We start from the raw sequence: 22,128 nt of genomic DNA, 5'->3' as shown, positions 1-22,128 counted from the left end.
GTGGTGATGTTAAAAGTTCTGGAGAGGGAAGATTTATCCCAGCAGGTTAAAATTTTCCATATTTTCAAAATAATTTCCCCCTGCAGAGAGCGACCTTGTCCCAGGCTCGGTGGCTGCAGAGAGCCAGCCCCTCTTCCCAGGTCACGGAGGCAGCAGATGAACCAGGGCTCACGGGATGGAGCCTGTCCTTGCGGGGAGTGCTGAAGCTGCTGGGCTCTGGGCTTTTTGGGGAAAACATCCTCTGTTTCCCCCAGCAACAATCCTCCCCAGCCCCAGCGCTCCCCAACAGAGCTGCCCGGGGGGGTGCAGCGCAGGTCCGGGGTCCCCCATCCACAGCCTCTGCGCCTTCCCCAGCAATGAGTCATCCCCACTACCCCCCAGCTTCCCCCTGCAGTGATGCTGACACTCAAATTTCAGTCTGGCACGTACAAATCCAGCCCCTTTCTCAGCGATATTCACTTAAGCAGCGTCTGCACTGCCCTGCCGAGCATCCCTCCGGTGACCCTGGCAGGGCGGCCGGCCCCGCTCACAGCCATGGCTTTCAGGAAATGCTGGAAATGCTGAAAATGCTTCGACGTGCGCCCAGCCCAGCCCTGTGCAAGCACTGGGAACCAGCCAAGCCCCAGCTGGGCGGCCTCGCCATGGGAGGGGGCCAAGCCCGGCGCCCGGCTGCCCTGTGGATTGGCTCCGAATTGCTGAGCTGGGGGTTCTGCGCCCGCAGCCTCCCCCTTCCCAACCCTTTTTCTGGGGCAGCCTTTGGGGGACAGAGGAGGACATGGGTTAGGGACACGAACGGGAGACCCACAGCCTGAGGTGGCTGCTGGAGTGGGAAAGATGATACCCCAACCCCAGTTCCTAAAATCGTCTCCCGGGACCCCCACCATCTCCTCCATCCCACCATTGCCCCCAGGGATACCTAGTGGTCCCTGCTCACCCTGAGCCCTGCCCGCAGCCCCTCTGTCCCCAGGGAAGGTCCCTGCCTGGGCGAGGGTACATCCCTCACGGGCAGGCAGCTCCGTCCTGGTGGCACGTGGGCTTGGCAGCGGGGTGGCCCTGCACCCTCCGCACCCCGTCCCACCCCCGGACCATGTAGGGCACCGGCTGCTCCTCGTCCAGAGCTTATAGGAAGAGGAAACCTCGTCCCCACGCAGAGGAGGAAACCCGACAGCCCAGATGTGCACAGAGCAACAAAGCCGATAGCATTTTTATTTTCTTTTTTTTTTTTTTTCCCCTTCTCTCTGCAAACAGAGGAGTTGCTTGAGCTGCAGCGGGCACAGCCCAACCCACGGCGCGGCGAGCGGCAAGGCCGGCGGGAGGCTGCGGCACAGCCCTGGCGCAGCCATGGGGCAGAAGTGCATGGAGAAGGTGTCCTCCTTCCTCTTCGAGTATGATACCCCCAGGATGGTGCTGGTGAGGAACAAGAAGGTGGGACTGACCTTCCGGCTGATCCAGCTCATCGTCCTGGCATACATCATCGGGTAAGGCTCCCCGGCACCTGCTTTCCCCCAAATTAATGCTGTGCCACCGGGTTCAAAAGCAACGGAGATGAAGGGGCTCCTTTATCACCTATATCCCAATGCAGGGGTGGTTATCGCTGGTGCCATCGCATCTCCCTGGCCATGGCCACATGCAGCTCAGTGTCCCACCGTGGGTCTTCCAGATGGCTGCTTGGTCCCCACATGCTCCCCAGCAGCGGCTGCGTGTGCAGGCTGGAGGCTCATCCCTGCCCAGCCCCACTCTGCACGCCGAGGCCCCGTCTCCTCACTGAGCTGCATCCAAATCCCAATCGAGCTGCTGGACGGTGGCCTGAGAATCTGTTGTTATTTTTATTTTCATTTATATTAAATAAGAGGCAGCTGGGGCCAGCACGGTGATTTGTGAGACCCAAGCGGCTCAAGACAGGACCATAAATCTCCCCCATCCACCACCCCGCCGGGGAGGCAGGGCCAGCCCAGCGGCTGGGGCCAGGACGGAGCCTTGCTCCAAATCCCTGCTTTGCTTTGCTTATGGGAGGCAGCTCTAAGAGCAGCCACGGTGCAAGAACAGCTGCTTAAAAAAGGCAGTGAGTGGAGCAGGCGGGCGCAGAGCCGTGCGAGGATGCATGTCCTCGGGTGCCCTGGGGCTGCTGCTCCTGCCACAGGGATTGGGTCCCTGTCCCCTCACTGTGGGATGATGTGCCATGCCATGGGATGCCATGCTCGATAAAAATCTTCGCTGTGCCCCCATAGTTGCTGTGGGCTCAGCCCTCAAGACAGACTGGCACCCTTCCATCAGTAAAGGTCCCAGGGCAAGAGGTCTGCAGGGAGAGAGGGTGTCTGGCCATGAATTGGAAAAACTGGGTGTTTTTGGAGTGCGGGGAGCCCAAAGCCTAAAGGAGAGGCAGTAGCTCCCAGGGCTCGGTGAAAGAAAGTAGCTGTGGGGAGCAGCAGTGCTCAGCCCTGCTTTTAGCACAGATCCCCTGGAAAGGGGGAAGAGCTTCCCAGGCAGTCACTGTGGGACCCCCACATCGCACCCACCCACCTCACCAGCACTTTGGATCACCAGGGTAATCCTCACTCCCAAACTGCTGCTGAGCCAAGGTCTCAAAGGATGCTCTGTTGCAAAAGGCTTTGCACCGGCCCAGACTGGTGTTACTGGGAGCAGCACTGGCTCTACTAAGGGCTGAGCCCATGAAGCCCCAGGGCTCCAGCAAACCCAGGTAGGGGCGGTTGCTCCTGTGGATGGGGATCTGGCAGAAATGGTTGCCCAGGGCGGGACTTTCTAAGGAAATGTGGCTTAAGCAACCCAGCTAAACAGAACAGGCAGCCAGGAGGCAGCAAAAAGAAAACCAGCTTGGAGGTCAGTGGCAGAGGGGAGGAAGTTGGCAGAAAGTTGCTGTAATTCCTGTTTTTACTGGTTTGGTGGGGTAGGGCTCCACTAGCCGGGGGCTGCCTGTGAATGCAGCTGCCCATAGCCCCACCAACCACTGGCATCCCCTGGCTGCCTGCAGCACTGCCTGTGCTCCCCTGCCTGCACTGAGCCATGCTGGAGATTTTGTCTTCTTTGAAAGCAAGTTTGGCAAACAGATATTTATTTTATTTACAATTACCCCAGCTTTGGTCCCCCTTGGGGCAGCAGGCATGGGATGCTCATGAGGATGCATGCCAACGCGTGGCTGTGCTGGAGGGATGTGTGGCAGTGCCATCAGTGCAGAGGAGGGATATGGGACTGATGTCACCAAGAGACCCTTCTCACCCTTGGGGAGCCGCTCTTTCTGCTGATAATGCTGAGATAAGGCGGTATCACTGCTGGCTGGGTGATGCCAGGCGCTTCTCAGCTGAACTTTGCTTTCTGGCTTTTGTTTCCTGAGAACACCACCACGTGCGAGGGGGCCGCGGGCTGAGCTGCAGGATGAGGTCAGCTTGGTGGCTTGGTGACTCTGCCACAGTGGGGAGCAACACCAGGGGACTTTCAGCACCCAGGCAGGGCTCGAGGGGGCATTTACAGCATGATGATGAGATGACACCTCGTTTGCCATGACCATGGCTCAGTGGCAGGGTGGGGGCTGCAACCTGTCCTGCCAAGGGGAGGCTGTGTCACAGTGGGGGGCTCTGTGTGCCCACAGTCACCTCTGCCAGGGTGGGATGAGGTGGCCATGGCAGAGGCTGCTCTGGAGGCAGATTTAGGGAAAGACTCCACCGTGGTGCTAGCCAGCTCACAGCCTCCTGCAGCTACAGCGGGGAAGATGCCCAGCGTAACCAGTGTAACCCAGTATGGTCCTCTGCCTTGGAGGAGGTTGGAGCTGGGGGTCTTAGCCGGGGTGGCAGCAGTGCTGAATTTCTCCTCCTGTCCCCAGGTACTGGGGCAGATGCCACCCCCGAGGTCCCCTCACCCCCTGTCCCGGGATGCTGATGGGGCTGCAAGCCAAAGTCCACCATCCTCACGAGGTTCCCATAATGTCCATCACCCCTAGGGCAGACCTCTGGACAGCACCTGGGGTTCCCCCATTTTCCCCTGTGCCCATCAGTCTGGTGCCCGAGGATGAGCTGACACCACAGGCTGTCCCACAGGCAGTGTGCTCCTTCTGTCACAGCCAGCAGGACCGGTGCCTGTGGCAGCAGGGACAAAAACCAGATCACTCCTTTTTTAGTGCCGGGAATGCTCCGTGCCGCCAAGAGCGTTACCCGAAATGGTTGCTCACCCATGTTTATAGTCTTCCTGAGTCAGAGTTAATCCAGCGACAGCTTGTTTATGCCATAGGTTAAATAGTGTCAGCGCCCTAATGGCTGCGCAATGGGCTGGGAAATGCAGGGAGAGCCCCATGCCAGCCACAGCAGCGTCCCCAACCCTGCTCCTGCAGCCCACTTGCCCCCATGTGCATGGGTGGGTGGGTTAGGGGGGGTTCCTTTTGTCCTGACAGCTGATTTTCCCCATGTGTTGGGGTGCAGATGGGCTCCTCAGCACAGGCTTTCTGTGGGACTAACCATGACATGGTGTCCCTGTGGTGGAAAGCAGGTTGCTTCTGCCACAAAGGTTCCTTTTGCTGGGTGGGGAACAGTGGCCCTGGACATGAGCCATGTCCAGGCATACCCCTGCCTTGGCCCTGGAGGCACTGATTTTTGGACAGTGCCTATGAAGGGGGTCAGGAGGGTCTGGGTGGGTCACTGAGTCCAGCAAGCTGCCAACCCACCATAACCTTTAATCCCAAATGGCCAACGGCCACCCTGCACCACCTGCCTTCACACACTGACCACCACAAAATGCATCCCTGTCCCCAGAATAAATCATCCCACCATTGGAAGCCAGGTCCCACAGGTCCCACATGCCTCGAGCAAAGGGTAGGAAAGTTCAGCCACGTGTCCCTTACCCAGCTGGAGAAAATTTGGCAAACAAGCCCCCAGGTGATACTTGGTAGAAGACAGTGATGTGCTGGGACCTGGGCTCCTGGGGATGAGCCTCAGTGGCCGTGCTCACTCCACCACCTTTCCCTATCCAGGTGGGTTTTCCTCTATGAGAAGGGCTACCAGTCTCAGGACAGCATCGTCAGCTCGGTCTCGGTGAAGCTGAAAGGCCTGACGCTGACCAACGAAAGTGTCATGGGCCCTCACATCTGGGATGTGGTGGATTATGTTTTTCCACCCCAGGTAAGGAGGCATGGTGGGTGGGTTAGGGGGGGTTCCTTTTGTCCTGACAGCTGATTTTCCCCACGTGTTGGGGTGCAGATGGGCTCCTCAGCATAGGCTTTCCGTGGGGCTAACCATGACATGGTGTCCCTGTGGTGGAAAGCAGGTTGCTTCTGCCACAAACCTCTGCCCACATATCGCCCCTGGGGAGCATTTAGTGCTTGGGACTCACCACGGTTGATGGGGCACGCTTGAGGCTGCATCCAAAAGGATCAAGGCTCCTCCGGTGCCTCTGGACAAGCATCTTAGCAAAGGGGTCCCCCACTGTCTCTGGTGCTGGTGGCACTGCAGGTCCCCAGGGCCACTCCCAGCTTCCCAAGCTGTGATGAAGGATAGTGGATGACCCAAAATTAGAGAGAAAGGTGCCGTCTCCCTGGGCATGCCCCGGTGGTTTGGGTACCCTACACATTGCCCCAGGGAAAGGCTCCTCGCAGAGACTCCATCAGAAAACACGGTGCTGGCTGTGAGCTTGTTGGCTCTGTCTCCACAGGGGGACAACTCGTTTGTGGTGATGACCAACTTCATTGTCACCCCTGGACAGAAACAAGGCAACTGCCCGGAGGTAAACACACTGGCTTCCTTCAGCAGCCTCAGCTTCTGTAATTTAGGGGGGGTTGTGGTGGTGGCACTGGGGAGGGAGCTGCTGGCGTGGGGAGGTTTGATAAAAGCCTGAGCCTGGTCCCGTACTGTCATTCATGACTTGCGAGCACTACGTGAAAGCTGTTGTTCTGCTGAAAAACAGCCACTATCCATTTAAGTTTTCTTCTTTCTGAGATGATCGAGCAGAGCAGACTCAAGGCTTAAATAAAAGCATCTGCCTGGAGTTCAAAAAAGAAAATCCCCCTTTTTTCTGCTTAATCTGGGCATCCTTGGTTGGGAAGCGGTGTACAGATACGGCTCTGCCTTCAGCTGAGCGGCATTGCCCCTGAGGACAGTGCTGCCAGGCGAGGCAGGAGGGACAGAGGGACCGAAACAGCAGGGTGCGATGCTGAGGGGCGGCTGCCTGCTCTCCCCAAACAGCTGCCGGACGCGGGGCTCTGCACACGGGACAGTGACTGCAGCCAAGGGAAGTACAGCCGCCAGGGACAAGGTACGGCACGTGGCCCCGAGGGGCTGGCACCGGCGTTTCTGGTGGGACATGCCGAGCACAGCGTGCTCTGGCAAAGCGGCGTGGCTGGGGTGCCTGGCAGGGGGACCCGCTTCTGACCACCAGTTTGGGACAAGCCTCTGACATGCCGGGTGAGGGTCTCACCTGGGCTGGTCCTGCTTGCTTGTTCTGAAAGGTACCTGAGCTGCAAAAAGCTCTGCAGACAAAAGGTTAATCAAGACCAAACCATTTCCCCACTTTGCTATCCTTCTAACAGCTCGGCCTTTTCTGAGGTGTATTTTAGCAAGAAAAATGCCCAGTTGCTCCCCTGTACGATAGTGCAAGAGAAACCACCGCCCCACGCTGAGAGGCCACAATTAATTCCTCTTGTTACAAAGGGGCACCAAAGCCCTGAGTATTTTGTGTCTTGGATGTCTGCAGCATGGCTGAAGTTCCAACCACATCCCACCCATCCCAGTGTGAGGCTGGGTTTTCCCGGTGTCCAGGAGCGTGAGCAGCTGTCTCTCTTCTCCACAGGGCTCATGACAGGCAAGTGTGTGCATTTCAATAGCTCTGTGAAGACCTGCGAGATCTTTGGCTGGTGCCCCGTTGAAGTTGATGACCACATTCCCAAGTAAGGAGTGATGTGGTTGCTGACTTTTTCCAGCCCGATCCCATCCCAGCAAGCGCAGAGCAGATCAAGCCAGGGCTCTGCAGGATGCTGCCAGGACAGCCTGGGTCAATTCAGACCCTGTGGCTGTACATGCTGCCCACTGTTCCCAGGGGGTTTGTGCCTATCCTGACGTGGTTTTCCTCCCAACCTTGCCAGCAGCTCACCCCATGTCTGCTGGGTGCTCTGTGCACGGACTAGCAGCTCCCATCCATCCCGTTTGCCTTCAGAGTAAAGTTGTGCTCTGCCCGTGAGATGTTCTCCATCTCCAACCTCCATGGCCGCTGTGAAGCATATCCTGGTAGATGCAAAGTCCTAGTCTTCCTTGCCTCCCCTCCTCGCCGGGCAGCCGCAGGGACAGCCAAGATCCATCAAGGAGCCCAGGGAAGCATGCAGAACCTTGAGCTCTCTTCCAGCCACCTCACTGTGCTTTTGGGGTGTCTTAACTGAAATCCCAGCTCCTAACTGCCTGTCTGTCCCCTAACAGGCACTTCCATCCTTCCTTGGGACTTTTCTGAACCTTGTTGGGATCTTTCATGCAGAAGGGAAGGGATGAGATCATCAGTTTTTCTGGGTCCTACTTGACCCAGTTTGGATGAATCCCCACCAAACGGGGCTTTCCCTAGAGGCCAGAGAGCCGAGGGATGGACACATGTCAACACTTGTGTTTTTCAGCCCTGCCCTGTTGTCAGAAGCAGAGAAGTTCACCTTGTTCATCAAGAACAGCATCACCTTCCCCAGGTTCAAGGTGTCCAGGTAAGGGGACATCTGGGGGGATGGCTTCTGCTCGGTTCCCCCAACCGTGTCCCTCGGGGAGGCCACGGGTGTAGCTGGATGCTTGATATCGAGGATGCTATTCCTCACCAGTGAGACCAGCGCTACTTTAACTGCTGCACTGATCACCAGATCAGCTTATGGGAGCCGAGACATTTCCCTCCCAAATCTGTCCCACCTCAGCAGGTACAGGAAAGGTTTCTGGGATTCGTGTTCCCTGAGTTACCCTCTCACGATGCATGTGAAAATACAGTTTCTCTGATTCTTCATTTTCCTTCTCCCTTTTCCTCCCTGAAGAGAACAATAAAATATGAAATGGCCCAGTGGGGTGTGAGCAGCCAGGACAAAGCCTGGTGCCCAAAAATGAGCAGAGGCCCCTCTTAACATCACGGTTCTCGCTTGCTTCTGCAACAGGGTGTAGGGTCGCCCCCTTCCAGGCAGCTGCCTGAAGGCGCACACCTAAGAGGATTTGCGATGACACTGATTATATATCTGATTTGGAACAAATTAACGGAAGCTCTTTGTGCTGAAGGTGGCTGATTCCTCCCTCTAAGCCGATCGCATCCCTGCGCTGCAGCCAAGGTTAAAGGCCCTGGCAGCCGGCACGCTTGGCAAAGCCTCGAGCCGACCTTGCGCTGCACCCCGAGAGGTGGCAGGGAGAGGGGATCCCCCACCAGCAGCACGGAGGGCTCCAGCGGGGGCGAGGGCAGGCAGGAGAGGGGACGTGGTGGGGGAGAGCAGGTCCCAGGAGGTGGGGTGGGCCAGGCTGGGTGCTGCTGCAGGGGCTGAGCCAGGGCTGGATGGGGTCATGGGGGAGCTTCCTGCCTTTGATCACTGCTGCTAATGAACTGCTGAGCATAAATTATGGGATGGGGTTGAGCAAGGCACAACTTTTAGGTCATTTGGGTCAGGGAGGCTTCACAGAAAGACTATTTTTAGGCAAAAGAGCAGAGCAGGGTGGAAGGCGAAATGCTGTCCTTTCCTTTTCACCCTTTCTGGAGGAGATAGCAAATCCAGATAATTCTAACAGCTGTGGGATGCACGATCCATGAACTTTCCCAGATGAAAACTGTTGGTGCACAGAGTTGGTGCCCGGCAGAGCCCATAGATGAGCTGAGATGTGGAGAGGAGAGGCAGCTGGGAGGGATGGTGGAGGCCATGGGAAGGTTTCCAAAGCTGAGGAAGGAGAGAGGGGGCTGCTGGAAGATGTGAGGCCAGGCAGACATGTGCTGCGTTTGGGCAGCAGGCAAAGCAGCAAACCCAAAGCAGAGGTGGAGATCATTTGCAAGAAAGAAAACAGCAGAGGCTTCCTCCGTAGGAGGAGGTTCAAGGGAAATGAGTAGCTGATGAGGTGGGAGAGCTGGAGGAAAGGACCCACTCTCCACGCATGAGGTCTGATGAGCATGTGGAGCAGGAGGAGTTGGCCCTGGCCTTTGACATGACCTGGCTTTGAGCAATAGGTTGGACCAGAGACATCCAGAGGTCCTTTCCCCACACAAATTATTGGGTTATTCAGACTCCTTCTCACTGTCTTTTCATTCACAGGCGCAACTTGGTGGAGAGTGTTACCAAACAGTACCTGAAGAAATGCACCTATCACAAAGTCACCGATTCCTTATGCCCCGTGTTTGACCTGGGCTACATAGTGAAGGAATCGGGTCAGAATTTTACCTTCCTGGCTGTTAAGGTACTTTAATTTCAAATTATGTTCCTTGCTGACGTGTTGAGGGGGACGCTGGCAGAGCTATCATCCCCAAGCTGTTGAGACACGAGGGATCTGCTTTCTCAAGGACTTGAGAGGCAGTGTCAGAATTAGCTCTTGAAGATTATGAATCTCCTTGGACGTGGCCTAATATTTAAGCCTTTCTTGGAAACTCCCCTGTAAGATTGACAAGACTCGTCTCGCTGGCAGGAAATCCAGGGTTCAGTTTGTTTTAATTTGGGCAATAAATAACTAGAGCTGCGTGGCCAAATCCCGTCCAATTGAGCTTGGAAACCTTGGCTGGATGGTCAAGTATTAGTCATCGCACAATATGAGCTGCAGCATCTCCCCAGGCTCAGAAAGGCAGCTTTGCCCAGCGCTTCTCGGGGTGGTATGCAAGAATATCAGCTATTTATGCACTGTGGAGCCTTAAGCTAACTTTGCTAGGCAACAAATCAAATCAGAGGCTTGCATATATTTAAAGTGCAAAAAGACGAGCCTCTGGGGCACAGCTGGTTACAACCTGGAGCGAGCTCGGGAGGGACTGCTTCATTTCCCAACAGGTGGCCACTTCTCTTAGAGGTTTTCTTCTGATTTTCATGGGTTCGTTTCACTCTCCTCTATGACCGTGTTAAATTGTCCTTGATTTTCCCTGTGACGTTAATGGTTTGATGGCAGGAAAGGCAAATTTCATGGGCAAGCTCAGGCTGTCCTACAAGGGCTGGGGGTGGGGGTGGGGATCTGCAGGGAGCACTGTTTCTCAGGACCATGCCTTGGCCACGGGGTGCTGACCAGGAACAAGAGGGCATGAATTTAGTTGTGTATCCAACATTTAGGGCAGAAGCATGTACCTCCACATAGGGTGATGTATAGGGCACAAAGCTGAGGCTGCCCAGGAGGGCTGAAGCAGTGGTGGGGTCCATGTACCCTGGAGAGCCAGGACACCTCGTAGCATCGAGAAAGGCCATGTATGAGGAGGGAAAGCGTTTCTCCGTGCGGGCCAGGTCCTAGAAGGGCTAACCTCATGACCCCCCTCTCGGTTGCAGGGAGGAGTGGTGGGCATCACCATAGACTGGAACTGCGACCTCGACTGGCCCGTCCGGTACTGCAAACCCATTTACCAGTTCCATGGCCTTTACAATGATGACAGTAATGTTTCACCGGGCTTCAACTTCAGGTAAGGAGACCCCTGTTAACTCTCCAGGCAGAATTCAGAGGTGACACCTTTCAGGATTCCACAGCACTCAAGAGGTGGTGGAAGATCGGGGACCGTTCTCTGGCTACCTTTGCAGTGCCAGACAGCAGTGCTGTCTTTAGAATGGCAAGAGAAAAGTGATAACCTGTCTCTTGGCCTCAGAATTACCCCATTGGCTTTCCCTGTACATGTCCTCCCCCTCGCAGACTCTCCCACTCAGCTGAGATCTCACGAAGCCTCTTGAAAGACTGGAGATGGTGCAGGGTCATCTCACGTGTTCCCATGCTTCGAAACATTCAGCCACAGCATGGCATTTAGGCATAAGCTGCTGCTGTAGCTGCTGCTCTTTGTGAAGCTGCCACTAGTGCTGCACTAATATCCACTGTCACTTGAGTCATCAGGTACCAGCACTGGCAGGAGCTTTAACTCCAACTGGCAGGAGGGAAACTGAGGCACAGAGGGCAGAGGTGCCAACAAGCAGGCTCCTTTGGGGGGGTTAAGGAGAAGGTCAGGAGCAGCCAGTGCATCCTCAGATCTTCACCCTGCTCTGCAGCCCACTAAGATGCCAATGCCCTCAGGTTGCAGGGGGCTGTTAGACACCCTGGCAGGCCACTAACGCTCACCATCCAATTCGACAGATACGCCAAATACTACAAAGAAGATGGGATGGACAAGAGGACGCTCTACAAGGTGTTTGGAATCCGGTTTGACATTTTGGTGAATGGCAAGGTAAGGGTTCACTGGGTTCGCCCCTGGATCCCCAGGACAGTAATGCCATGTCCTCAGGAAGGTGCCAGCTCTGTAACGCAGCACCAGGGTCTCATGGGGCCAGGAAAACCAGTGTGAGTGGTTTCCTGGGGTGGTGGCCCGCTTACCGCAGCCCTTCGGAAGGGCCAGTGAGGGGAACACAGAGGGGAAGCCCGTTTTACAGGTCACGTCAATCAGCTGCAGTTTGATCAGTGGTTTTGTCCCAGAAAACATCATGATGGGTTGGGGGGAACTGTGGAAACTCAGAGCCTTTTACTGATATTTCCAAAAGCTCCACATTTGTACCTTTTTATTTTGTCTTTTTCTTCCCACTGGGAGAGAAGGCTTTCCTTGTTGTGTTCCCACTGGGGACATTTAAAGGGTATACTTTTTTTTTTTTAAATTAAAAATACAGGAAGCAAAATAATTTCAATTTGTGTCAGCCCAAAATTAACCTACCACATTTTTCTGTTTGACCAATGAGTTTAAAACCAGCTCTTACTCAGCTCCTGTTTCTCTCCGTGCTGTGGTTGTGGTTTGGGTTGCTGCAAGGCACTTTAGCTGAGCTCCACCTACAGCTACGGCACCCTTTCCCCCCCCACCCCCCACCCTGGGCTGATTGTAACATATCACCTATTTTCTCCGATTTTATTCAGGCAGGCAAATTTGACATCATCCCGACCATGACCACAATCGGCTCTGGAATTGGTATTTTTGGAGTGGTAAGTTCAGATATTTCCAGCCTTTGTATGGAGACTCTCAAATTATTCTCCTTGCCTGTGACATCTGTGGGGAAGTATCCCTGAGCTGCAGTGAAATGCTGGCTCCCGCTTAGGCAACAGGGGATGGGCTAAAGTGGGGAAGGAGATGCTCTCCTGCCTCACAAGCTTAGGGAAGTGGATTCCTGCTGGCCACTGGCTGATGTGAATTCTGCTAACGGGAGCTACTGCCCTGTGAGCCAGGGGAAGGCAGGACCATGCCTTGGTATCTCGATAGTTTCAAGTTAGAGCTGGTGTGGAGGGGGGTTTGGAGGCGATGGGCAGTATTTTGTGCATGACAGAAAACCAGCATCCTATTCGGTTGTGATCATTAAAGACTTTGGCGTGACCCGAAGGGTGCTGTGCTCTGCATATACCTAAAGTGGAAATGCTTAATTTCTATTGACTTAAATTGCCCAGTATTGAACCCAGTACATTTCACATATGTCCTAAATGGATATTTGGGAACTCTACGCTCTTTAGCTGCTACCACGTTGTGGGTTGAAACAGAAGTGACCCTAATTTGTGGGGCAAACTGGAACAAGCTGGAAGTACGAGGTGGCACAGGTGAGCTGGGAGGGCAGCCCCAACCCTACCTGCACTTTGATTTAAGGCCTCTGTCCTCTGCGACCTGCTCCTGCTGCATTTTCTCCAAGGACGGGACTATTACAAGCAGAAGAAATTCAAATATGCAGAACAAGAGCCTGTAAGTATCAGCGAGTCCCTCCCCTGCGGAGGCTCTTGCGGGTGAGTGAGTGTGGCTGTGTGTGTGAGTAATGACGCTGTAACACAAACATTTGTATCGAGGAGCAACCAGGCGCCTTCTGAGCTAGTGGGAATCCTGAGCCTTTGGGACTGTCAGAGACTGGGATCCATGTATTTGCTCTCCAAAATTAGAGACCTTCTGTGTGACTCGCTGTTAATAGCTTTATTCTCTCCCTTTATCTGCTGATATTCCAGTATCTGGTAACACTTGCATTGCTTTAAGGGAAGCAGGGGCGGACTAGTGCTTTGGAAAACTGGAAAGTGTCCCCTTTTCTGAGGACATCTCCATGACCATGGGATGTTTCGTGGCATTGCATAGGACACAAAAACAGCTGCCCTCAAATTAATCTGAAAATATGCTTATACATCGGAGGTTAGAAGTTGCTGTTTGACCACATTTTTCCTTGGCATTAGAAAGGGGCAGGTCTGTAAAAGAATCATCGTTTTCTCTTGTTTAACCCCCAGTCGAAGTCACATAAGAAGGAAAAGGAGCTGGACAACACACAGTGAGAGGTGAGTCGTGTTTTCCCAGACGCTGCTAGCATGTGGCTTGGGGTTATCCCAAGGCCCCCGGGAAGGCAACAGGGCTCCAGGGAATAGAGGAGATCTGAGTTGTAGGCTGTAATGTCCAACCTGGAGTGAGTGTTTCCCAAGGCAAGCAAGTGCACACAGCAGCACTGGGCATGAGATGTGGAATTGATATCGCATCTTCAATGGCAGCATCACTTGGAGAGGGGCAGTGGGGAGCAAAACACCAGAAATCACCATGCACCTCTCTCTCTTGGCAGAATCCACACTGACCAACAAACCTACACACTCTTCCTTCTCCTCCTCTCCTAAAACATGGTCGTCATCCCCTGTCACCACCCTGCGCCAGCCCCAAGGCCAGTGGGAGCAGCGTCCAACACCAGCTCATGGGAACATGCTGCCCTGCAGCCAGGGCAGGGGCCGGCTGGCCCGGCACCCTGCCTCTGGTGGGACACGCTTCAACACCACGGGTGGGTTACACTAGGGGACCCTCAGGGCCCTCCAGCAGCCCTGCTGCAGGCCACGGGGGTCTGCAGCCTTTGCAGGCACTTCTGAAGTGCTCCTGTTGCACCCTGCCCGGTGTGCTGGGGCTGTGCTGAGGCATCCCGCACCCGAAGCCTTGGGGAGAGCATCGCTGCCTCTCCTTCCCCGGCTGCACCCTTGGACAGCTGCAAATTGAGGAGAGCAGGAGGGAAGGAGAGCTGGCAAGAACCATACCCAGTCCCTCAGCATGGGGTAAAACCGGTTATTTTGTAAGGATGTATTTTATTAAAAAAAAAAAATAAACCTTTAGTTTTTCTACTACATCCCTTTGCAGTGCCCATGCTTGCCCCGTGGTGCAGGTGTCAGCACTGGGGGGTGGGGGTGGGGGGGGGGTGGGGGTGCATGCAAAGCAATTCTGTGAGTCGGCCAGGGCATGGAGCCTTCTGCAACGGGCTGAGCACAGGCTCCCGGGGGCTCTGCCTTCCCCTGCAAGGCCCCTGGGCCTCCGGCCACGAGCAGGGGTTGTTATCAGGGTTGTCACTCGGGTTTCCGCCTCAGCCAGGCGGGCTGACAGCGAGCGCTGGCACCCTGCCGGCCATCATGACCGGCTGCCTTGTGCCAGCTCGGCCTCCCGCTGCCCACGTCGGCCAGCATTAGCTGGTCAGAACCGACCTTCTCAGCGATAGCCTCACAAAGCAGCTCTTTGCACCCAGCAACAAATCTTCCCCTCTCCGCGAGAAGATTTGCACTTCTCACCGCGTGCAGTTGGGCATCATGAGCTACGGCCAAGCCCCACACGGCTACCAGCAGCCCCTGCCCTGTGCTGCTGGCTCTGTTCATTCTCCAGGATGCATCAGGATTCTCTCTCTGAGCGTTGTTTTACACCCCTTGGAGGAAATTTTGCCTTGGTCACTTCAAAACTGGATACCAGCTGCTGAGGGAAAGGCAGTGAAGAAGCTACAGGGGTTGCTCTGCCTGTGGCTGCAAGGCTGCTGGCTGCGGTGGGAGCGTGAGCAAGCAGCCTGCAGGACGGACGTGCGGCGGTGGGCTCGTAGGGACACGGCAGCATGTGCCACAAACTGTTGCAGGTGATATTTGGTCACAAGCTCAACAAACGTTTCAAGCCATACATTCCCCATGGGGAGGTTATTTGGTCTCGGAAGGATGCCTCAGCTTTCACAGGAAGGGGTGCTTTTTGTAAGGTTATCCATTTGGCTGATTTTTTTCACGATGCTGACCGCTGTTAGGAGAGATGCTGGGTGCTTATATTAGAGATGCAGCGATGAGGGTGAGGAAAAGCTCCCCAGTCTCTGGAGGGGTTAGTGCCTCCTTAGAGGGCACTGAGGGCATGGGGCTGGTGGCATCCCCAGGCAGCCGGTGTCTTCTGCAGCGCTCATTGAGGCGAAGCACCGCACAGTCGCTGTCTTGTGCAACGGTGCAGCCCTCCAGCAAGCTGCAACCAGCAGAGGGGACTGGGAGACCATTTCACACAGGCATGCCTGAGGAAAATTGTCGTCAAACAAAGCCTTCAGGTAACCTTTTGCACCCACTTAAACTGGGTCAATCTCCAGTCATAACTTAAAATAACCGGTGCAAGGCTGCAGGTAGAGCAGGGGGGTGTTTCTGGCTGCTTAATATTTCAAGCTGCTTGTAAGGCAAAGCCCCTATTCTTTCCTAGGAAGTATTTAAAGGCAGAATAGGAAATTAGGGAAAATGCTACTTGTAAATGATCCCCTGTAGTTGCTATTCAAAACCTCTGAGCTGGGATTCCTGAAAGTCCCAAGACTGCTTTAAAAACCATTGGAGGATTTATCCTCATCTCCTTGCTTGTTTTTAAAAATGCACAATCTTTGGGGATCCTTTTGTTTGCTTTTCATTCACTAACCGTTTCTGCAAACGGCGGAATGTGATATTGTAATTTGAATTCTTTCACCAAAACAAGCTCCTTCTCTAAGGTAGGGCCCCCAGGACCCGTGGTTTTCAGGTGGGTGCCACGCAGAGCAATAGCTGTCTGGGGGAAACTGAGCATGTGTCTGATTTTTTTAAGTTACACAGATCCTCTCTGTGGTATGAAAAGGCAGGGAAAGCCCATGGCAATTGTTTTGGTCCCTCCTCTTGGCAGAGGGCTGGAGCTGGTGTTCAGGGGTGGCAGAGCGAAGAGGAAGGACTGCTCAGCCCCCCGGGGAAGCCTTGGTTGGTGTGGGTGCCCTGTTTCTGCACTGCAGCTCCCAGCTCCTTCTCCCAGTGCCTTGCGGTTCGCTGAAATTCATGCAAAATTACTGAACGCAGGGTAGTACACAGCAGTTAGAAGTCTGCCTATCTAAAGCACTGAAAAAGGGAAATAGTGACCGCTTGAAGATTTGCCCTTAAGGGCAAAAGAGAAAGGCTGGCTGCACCCTGCAGTGCACTAGTGCTGCTAGTGAGCTTGTTGCGCGGAGGGCTTTCAGCCCAAGTGCCCATGGGGAGGTGTGGGTGACCATCAGGACCACACTCCTGGTCCTTTGGGTTTGACCTGACCTTGCTGTGAGGGTTAGGGAAGAATTTTCTGTGCTTGCCATGGGTTGTGGCCAGAAAGCGCCTGTATTTGAAGCTGTAACAAATGCAGACAGTGTACCCTGCTGCTCTCTGACCTCTGAGCAGTGAGCCAAAGTGTCACAGAAACCCAAAGGGATTTAGTCATTGTGCAAAGACCCCTTCAATGACAGTTGGCTGTGTTGCTTCCTAGTTACGCTGTGGCAACTGAGGGTTGTCAGGTTGTTGGGTTTTTTAACTCCTTGTTTAGTTGCGTTTTGGATTTTACATGGTTATTTAGCTAATAGGAAAACACTAATAGAAAAGGAACCTTCAGCAAATCAAACATTGCCTCCAGTCCTTTCAGCCAGAAAACACAACAGAAAGAATATATCTTCTCCAGCTAATCCCAAATCACTACAAACAGCACTAACAAGCCTTTATGTGTGATGTTGTCAGTATAGTCCTCTAAGGGCCTTACAGAGGCCTCCTGCACCGATCATGGGGGTTAGATAAAGAGCGTGAGCCCTGAGTGCAGTGTTACTATTCCCGTTTTACAGAAAGGGAAACCAAGGCACCAGCAAATAATTTCTGAATGCCTATGCAAATGTGGTGAACAGATTCTGCTTCTGACCAGTTGTTATCTGTGAAGGTTACCAGGTTGGACCTGGTACAAATATATCTTTTCATCCCCTGAGGTGTGGTTACTCTGAGAGAAATCAAGTGGCACAGATATTCCAGCAGAGCAATTGCAGAAAAATTATTCAGCAATAATTATGCTGGTTAGTAATACTGCAGAGATGAGGAATTATATTTCAACCTCTGCAGAGCTGGCAACATTTAATCATTATGTTTGCGCACAATTCCCAGCACAATGAGGCCCTGATTTCCACCTGGTGTTTCCAGACACTATAACAATGCAAATTAAAAATGAATAACACTAAAGAAAGAGAGAGCTCCTATGCTGTGCAATCTCTCCTATCTACAAGCCTACTCGTTCTTTCTCTGACACAGCAGACTCTCTTTTATTTTTAACCCAATCTTCCACTTAGGACATTCTTGGATTTTTCCCTAAAAAAAGCATCTGCCTTTCTGGTTACACTAATTCCCTTTTTCTTTTGATGTGGGAGCATGTTTTCAGTCGGATAAATCCTCTGGCTGGCACACAGTGAAGTGCTGACATTTACATCCTCCCAGCCTCTAAAGGATGCTTTTATTTCCTTCTGTCCCAAAGATGTGCATTCTCAGGCCAGATTGTGCTGGGTGGCAAAAGGACCCTCTGTCATGAGAGCGCTAGACATTTGCAGCTCAGCCTGCAGCCATAGTCCCGGTGACAGTATGGCTGTTACAGTTCATTTTTGCTGCTGCCAGCTCTGTATTAATTATGTCAGGCTATTTTCTTTTCCTTTCTTTGGTGAAGTGCTCTCTCCTTCTGTTATCTATTTCTAATTGCTTTATTGCCTTATTCTAGAAAGCGTAAAAGTCAAAGTGTCCAAATGGATTCTGAATATAGCAACAGCGCAGTCAACCGATGGGCTTTTTAACAGGGGTAAGTCAGGATCATTTCAGTTAACAGAGCTTTGCCTCCTGGTACCAAGCACAGATCCTGCTCAGCTTTATGGCACCACAAAGAGATTTGCCCCAAGCTGTCCTTAAAAGAAATGATGGCTTCAAGTCTTTTTTTTAATCTAAACATATTTGTGAAATGCCTGGGGAAATGTAAAGTCTCCCTCTCGTGACTGTAGTAACTCAAGGTTAAACACCCTCCCAGTCCTTGCACCCAGAAAACACACGAGAAATAACAGTAACCAACCAACTGCACCCGACTGCTATCAAACAGAAATACCAAAGTCTTGTTCTAATGTTATAGCCCTCGTATCTAAGCTTCAGAGAGACGTTATTTGGGACTGTTTTTGCACTGGTCATCGCTGCTACACACCTGTGTATTATGAAAAGGGAAACTGAGGCACGTGATTGTTTTGTTCTGTTTTCTGGAAGAAATAGCAGCTTCTGACTGAGACTAGCTAACCAGGTTATTTCATTAGGCCAAGTGCTAGCAGACTTTGCCAGAGGCGATACTTTCAAACCCTGATGCTGGTGCTAAAACCGTGCTTCAGACGTCACTGGTGATTTAAACTGCCTGATGCTAACGGAGACAGGTCTTTAGGGGACAATCCTCAGCACTTTCCAAACAGCATCTTCAAGCCAAACATGAATCAGCCCACATGACTTCTGGAACGCTTGAAAATACTTCTCAGCAGTAGTTATGGCAAGAGGAGCAGAAGGCTGAAAGTTTTCCTCATCGCTCAAGAGAAGCTAAGCTGTCCCTGCATGAGCAAGGCCCTGCTTGGTCAAATTGACAGCCCTTGTGAAACAGGTCAGTGTTTTACCTTCTGTGTGTTACAGTCTTTCAGAGCATCTCTCGTGCCCCACAGCCACAAGAGCATGGTCTCTCCATGGGCACAGCCACATTCCTGGGTGCTGAGCACTTATACCTGGGCATCCAAGAAGGAGGTTGGTGGGGCTCTAACTGCTCAGGGCTGGGAGGAGGGTTTGCTTTTGCTCATAGCCATGTCTTACTTTCCTTGAGAGTCCATCAGGACCAACAGACAGCCCAGGAGCTCAGGCTGGTGGGTGTCTTGAGATGATATCTCATCGGTGATTGCAGATGAGCAGCCTTGAGATGATATCTAATCAGTGATCATTAGGTAATATCTGGCGCTGCTGGAAGGAGGCAAAAGCTTTGGAAGCATGAACTCCAGGTGATAAGGCTCTCTGCTGACCTGTTACAATCCTAGAATCATTTATGTTGGAAAAGACCTTTAAGACTGAATCCAACCATTAACCCAGCACTGCCAAGTCTGCCACTAAATCATGTCCCTAAGTGCCACATCTACATGTCTTTTAAATACCTCCAGGGGTGGTGACTCAAGCACATCCCTGGGCAGCCTGTTCCAGCACTTGACAACCCTTTCGGTGAAGAAATTTTTCCTAATATCCAATCTAAGCCTCCCCTGGCACAACTGGAGGCTGTTTCCTCTTGTCCTACCGGTTGTTAGTTGGGAGAAGAGACCAACCCCCACCTCGCTACAACCTCCTTTCAGGTAGTTGTAGAGAGTGAGAAGGTCCCCCCTCAGCCTCGTTTTCTCCAGGCTGACACCCCCAGTGCCCTCAGCTGTTCCTGGTCAGACTTGTGCTCCAGCCCCTTCCCCAGCTCTGTTGCCCTTCTCTGGATATACAGAGGAACCAGGGAACTGCCAGAGAAAGACCAGCCAAATCCTTGCTCCTAAAAGCCCTGGGGTTTAGCCAAATGAAGCTCCACTGCCACGAGCAGAGACCAAATGTGGGCTGGAAGGGAGAGGTCCCATAAAACCCGGGCAGCATGAGATGCTGGAAACCTTTTGTGCCAAGCTTTGGTGTTGAAAATAAACCCTAGCATTTCCTTGCCTTCTTAGTTCTGTCAGAAAGGCTTTCTGCATGGAAAGAGAAATGAAGAAGTATTTCCAGCTGCTGGTGATTGGTCCAAGGGTGGAAAGATGCTGCCCCAAACACCCTCCTTCAGAAACCATGGGCCCTCAATACTTTATATTTTTGTTTCGGTTTAGGTGCTCTAGCTGCCACAGGAAGGAATTTTGTATACCTGAAGTGCAAACCTGAACCAAATAATATTTAAGAGACATGAAAACATGGAAAAAACTGTCACAATTGTGAACAAAATATGCTCAAGGAGACTGACAAATTGCCAATGGTAAAACCCAGAAAATGTGTTTTCACACTAAAACATGGCAGGCTCTGTTACCCTCCTGCTGTTTTATGTCACACTGCTGTTCACCTGGTCCAAGAGCCCTTCTCTGCCCCAGTGTTTCCTGTTCATGAAGATCTTCTCTGCTGGATTTTCTCTGTGGCAAGCTGAAAGAACAATCCTTTCCATCTTTCTAACAGGGATCATTTCACTGAATGTAGTAACTCTTTAATAGTCAAGTTTAGAACCACACAAGTGCTGGAATTTTAGTTTGCTAATGATAAAACCACTTTTTTTGTTTGTTTGTTTTCTTCCTTGCAAAATAAGTAAGGGGACAGAGCATGTTGTGATCATATAATTGGATCCATTATTTTTTACCAATTCAAAGATTAACTGTAGGCAAATAAGGTCTCAAAGATTTCAAGCTAAATTCAAAACATTTCAGTTCAAAGCATTTTTGACTGAAAACTGGCAAGTGGAATGGACAAATAGTTTAGGTGGAAGTGAAAGGGCGTTAGCCTTGGATAAACCTGTTCATCCGTAGAGAGCTGCTCAGCTGCCTGTGACTGGCCAGGGTGACAAAGCACATTTCTGCAGGAAACATTAAGACTTGGTTGCACATGGTAAATTGCAGTATGGTATGTCTGACTACAAGACACATACCCACAGAATGAGTAAGTGAAAAAGTTCACAGTCTTTGCAAGGCTTACGAAATGACTTTGGTATTTTAATGATTAGTGTCTCTTAATTACATTTTGATACTTCTCTAAACACAGTGACAACCTGAGCAAGGCTTTTTGGGATGGGAGACAAAGTTGGTAGCAAAGCACAAGCTGCATTATTAATATGTTGAGTTGTTTTGAGATATGAAACCCATGGTAAGAAATTAATTTGTTTCCAAAGCGGAGGACTATTTCAGGCCCATTGGAAGGAGGCACAGGCATTTCTACCCACTTGTTCTCACAGCGGGAAGGAGCAGCAGCCTGCAGTGGGTTGAGTCAGGACATGGATTTAATCCAACTCTTGCTCTTCTGCTAAAGGCAAGATCCCCTGGTGGCGACCTGACCACCAGTGGGGAGCCCAGCGAAGCCCGGCTGCAAGTCACTTGTCACAAAATGGACATCCTCACAAATCCCACAGGAAACACACTTCACAGCTGGGTGCAGGGCTGCAGTGGGAACCCCTTGACCCAGGGGCACGGTCAACCGTGAGCCAAGTAGGTAAAAGAGAGCTGGAGGGAAAAATAAAGCCAAAGCATGAGTCATAAAACATGGCGGGCATCTGCTTGTAGGACTTCCTCGAGTGATGGCAGTGGGATTAGTTGACGTGCAGCTTTTCTCCCTATTGCTGTAACACTTCAGAAAATGCTTGTGCACATGGTCAGGGTTGACTGTAGAGCCAGAGCCTGGCTGAGGGGACACCTGGCCACACTGAGGGTGCGCGGGGACCCCTGGGCAAGCATCCGCAGAACAAGGCCGCCTGCCCCAGGAGATGCGCTCTCACGGCCTCCTTGGAGTCAGGGTACCATGAAACCACCTGCCCCCACTGCCTGATCGCCCACAGCCCAGGCAGCAGCCACCTTGTTGCCTGTCCCCCCACCGCTGGTCTCCCCCCTGCCCGCCCCCACATCCCTCGCCTGGTGCAACCCCCTGGGCCCAGCAGCGCCTCGGCTCCCTGCCGTGCCAGCACCACTTTGCCTGGTTATATTGCCAAAAATCCCGGTGTTTTCACCCAAAAGCCCGCCCTTAGCCCAGGCGTGCTTCTGCTTGGGCACCATCCAGCCGCACACCCCCGAAAAAGGGGGTTTTTGCCTCAGAACCCGCGGCCGCGCCCGCCCAGCGCCGCCTCTCCCTCACAGCGCCCGCCGGGCAGCGACCGACTGCCGCCGTGCGGGCCCGGGGAGGCGCGGCCGCCGCCAGCCAATGGGAGCGGGCGCGCGGGGCGGCTATTTAGAGCCGGGGGGGGGGGGAGGGCTCAGCCGCCGCGCGGCCAATGGGAGGGGCA

The 22,128-nt window shown here is 52.8% G+C and overlaps 1 protein-coding gene across 2 annotated transcripts; it reads left to right on the top strand.

Moving 5' to 3' along the window:
* The first annotated feature begins 494 nt into the window (after nucleotides 1-494).
* On the top strand, nucleotides 495-14,194 carry P2RX1 (purinergic receptor P2X 1). 2 transcript variants are annotated; one of them, XM_037375074.1, is made up of 13 exons: nucleotides 495-1,478; nucleotides 4,976-5,123; nucleotides 5,653-5,724; nucleotides 6,183-6,252; nucleotides 6,787-6,883; nucleotides 7,595-7,675; nucleotides 9,239-9,380; nucleotides 10,442-10,572; nucleotides 11,229-11,319; nucleotides 11,994-12,059; nucleotides 12,709-12,801; nucleotides 13,329-13,373; nucleotides 13,649-14,194. In XM_037375074.1, the coding sequence occupies exons 1-12, from the start codon at nucleotides 1,342-1,344 to the stop codon at nucleotides 13,368-13,370; spliced, it is 1,170 nt and encodes a 389-aa protein (XP_037230971.1). In that variant the 5' UTR covers nucleotides 495-1,341; the 3' UTR covers nucleotides 13,371-13,373; nucleotides 13,649-14,194. The 2 variants fall into 2 exon arrangements, with proteins under 2 accessions (XP_037230971.1, XP_037230970.1); XM_037375073.1 differs by having other exon boundaries at nucleotides 13,326-13,373.
* Nucleotides 14,195-22,128: the final 7,934 nt, after the last annotated feature.

This window comes from Falco rusticolus, chromosome 1 (genome assembly GCF_015220075.1).
Source record: "Falco rusticolus isolate bFalRus1 chromosome 1, bFalRus1.pri, whole genome shotgun sequence".
In the NCBI taxonomy this organism is placed as follows: Eukaryota; Metazoa; Chordata; class Aves; order Falconiformes; family Falconidae; genus Falco; species Falco rusticolus.
The sequence above is the reverse complement of the archived record's forward strand: the minus strand, read 5'-3'. Positions and strand labels throughout refer to the sequence as shown.

What these genes read in the sequence shown, in the direction of transcription:
- P2RX1 (XM_037375073.1), top strand. Translation starts at nt 1,342, where the DNA reads ATGGGGCAGAAGTGCATGGAGAAGGTGTCCTCCTTCCTCTTCGAGTAT. An exon ending in ACATTTTGGTGAATGGCAAG is followed by an intron (nt 11,320 to 11,993) that starts GTAAGGGTTCAC and finishes GATTTTATTCAG; the next exon opens with GCAGGCAAATTTGACATCAT. An exon ending in AATATGCAGAACAAGAGCCT is followed by an intron (nt 12,802 to 13,325) that starts GTAAGTATCAGC and finishes TTTAACCCCCAG; the next exon opens with TCGAAGTCACATAAGAAGGA.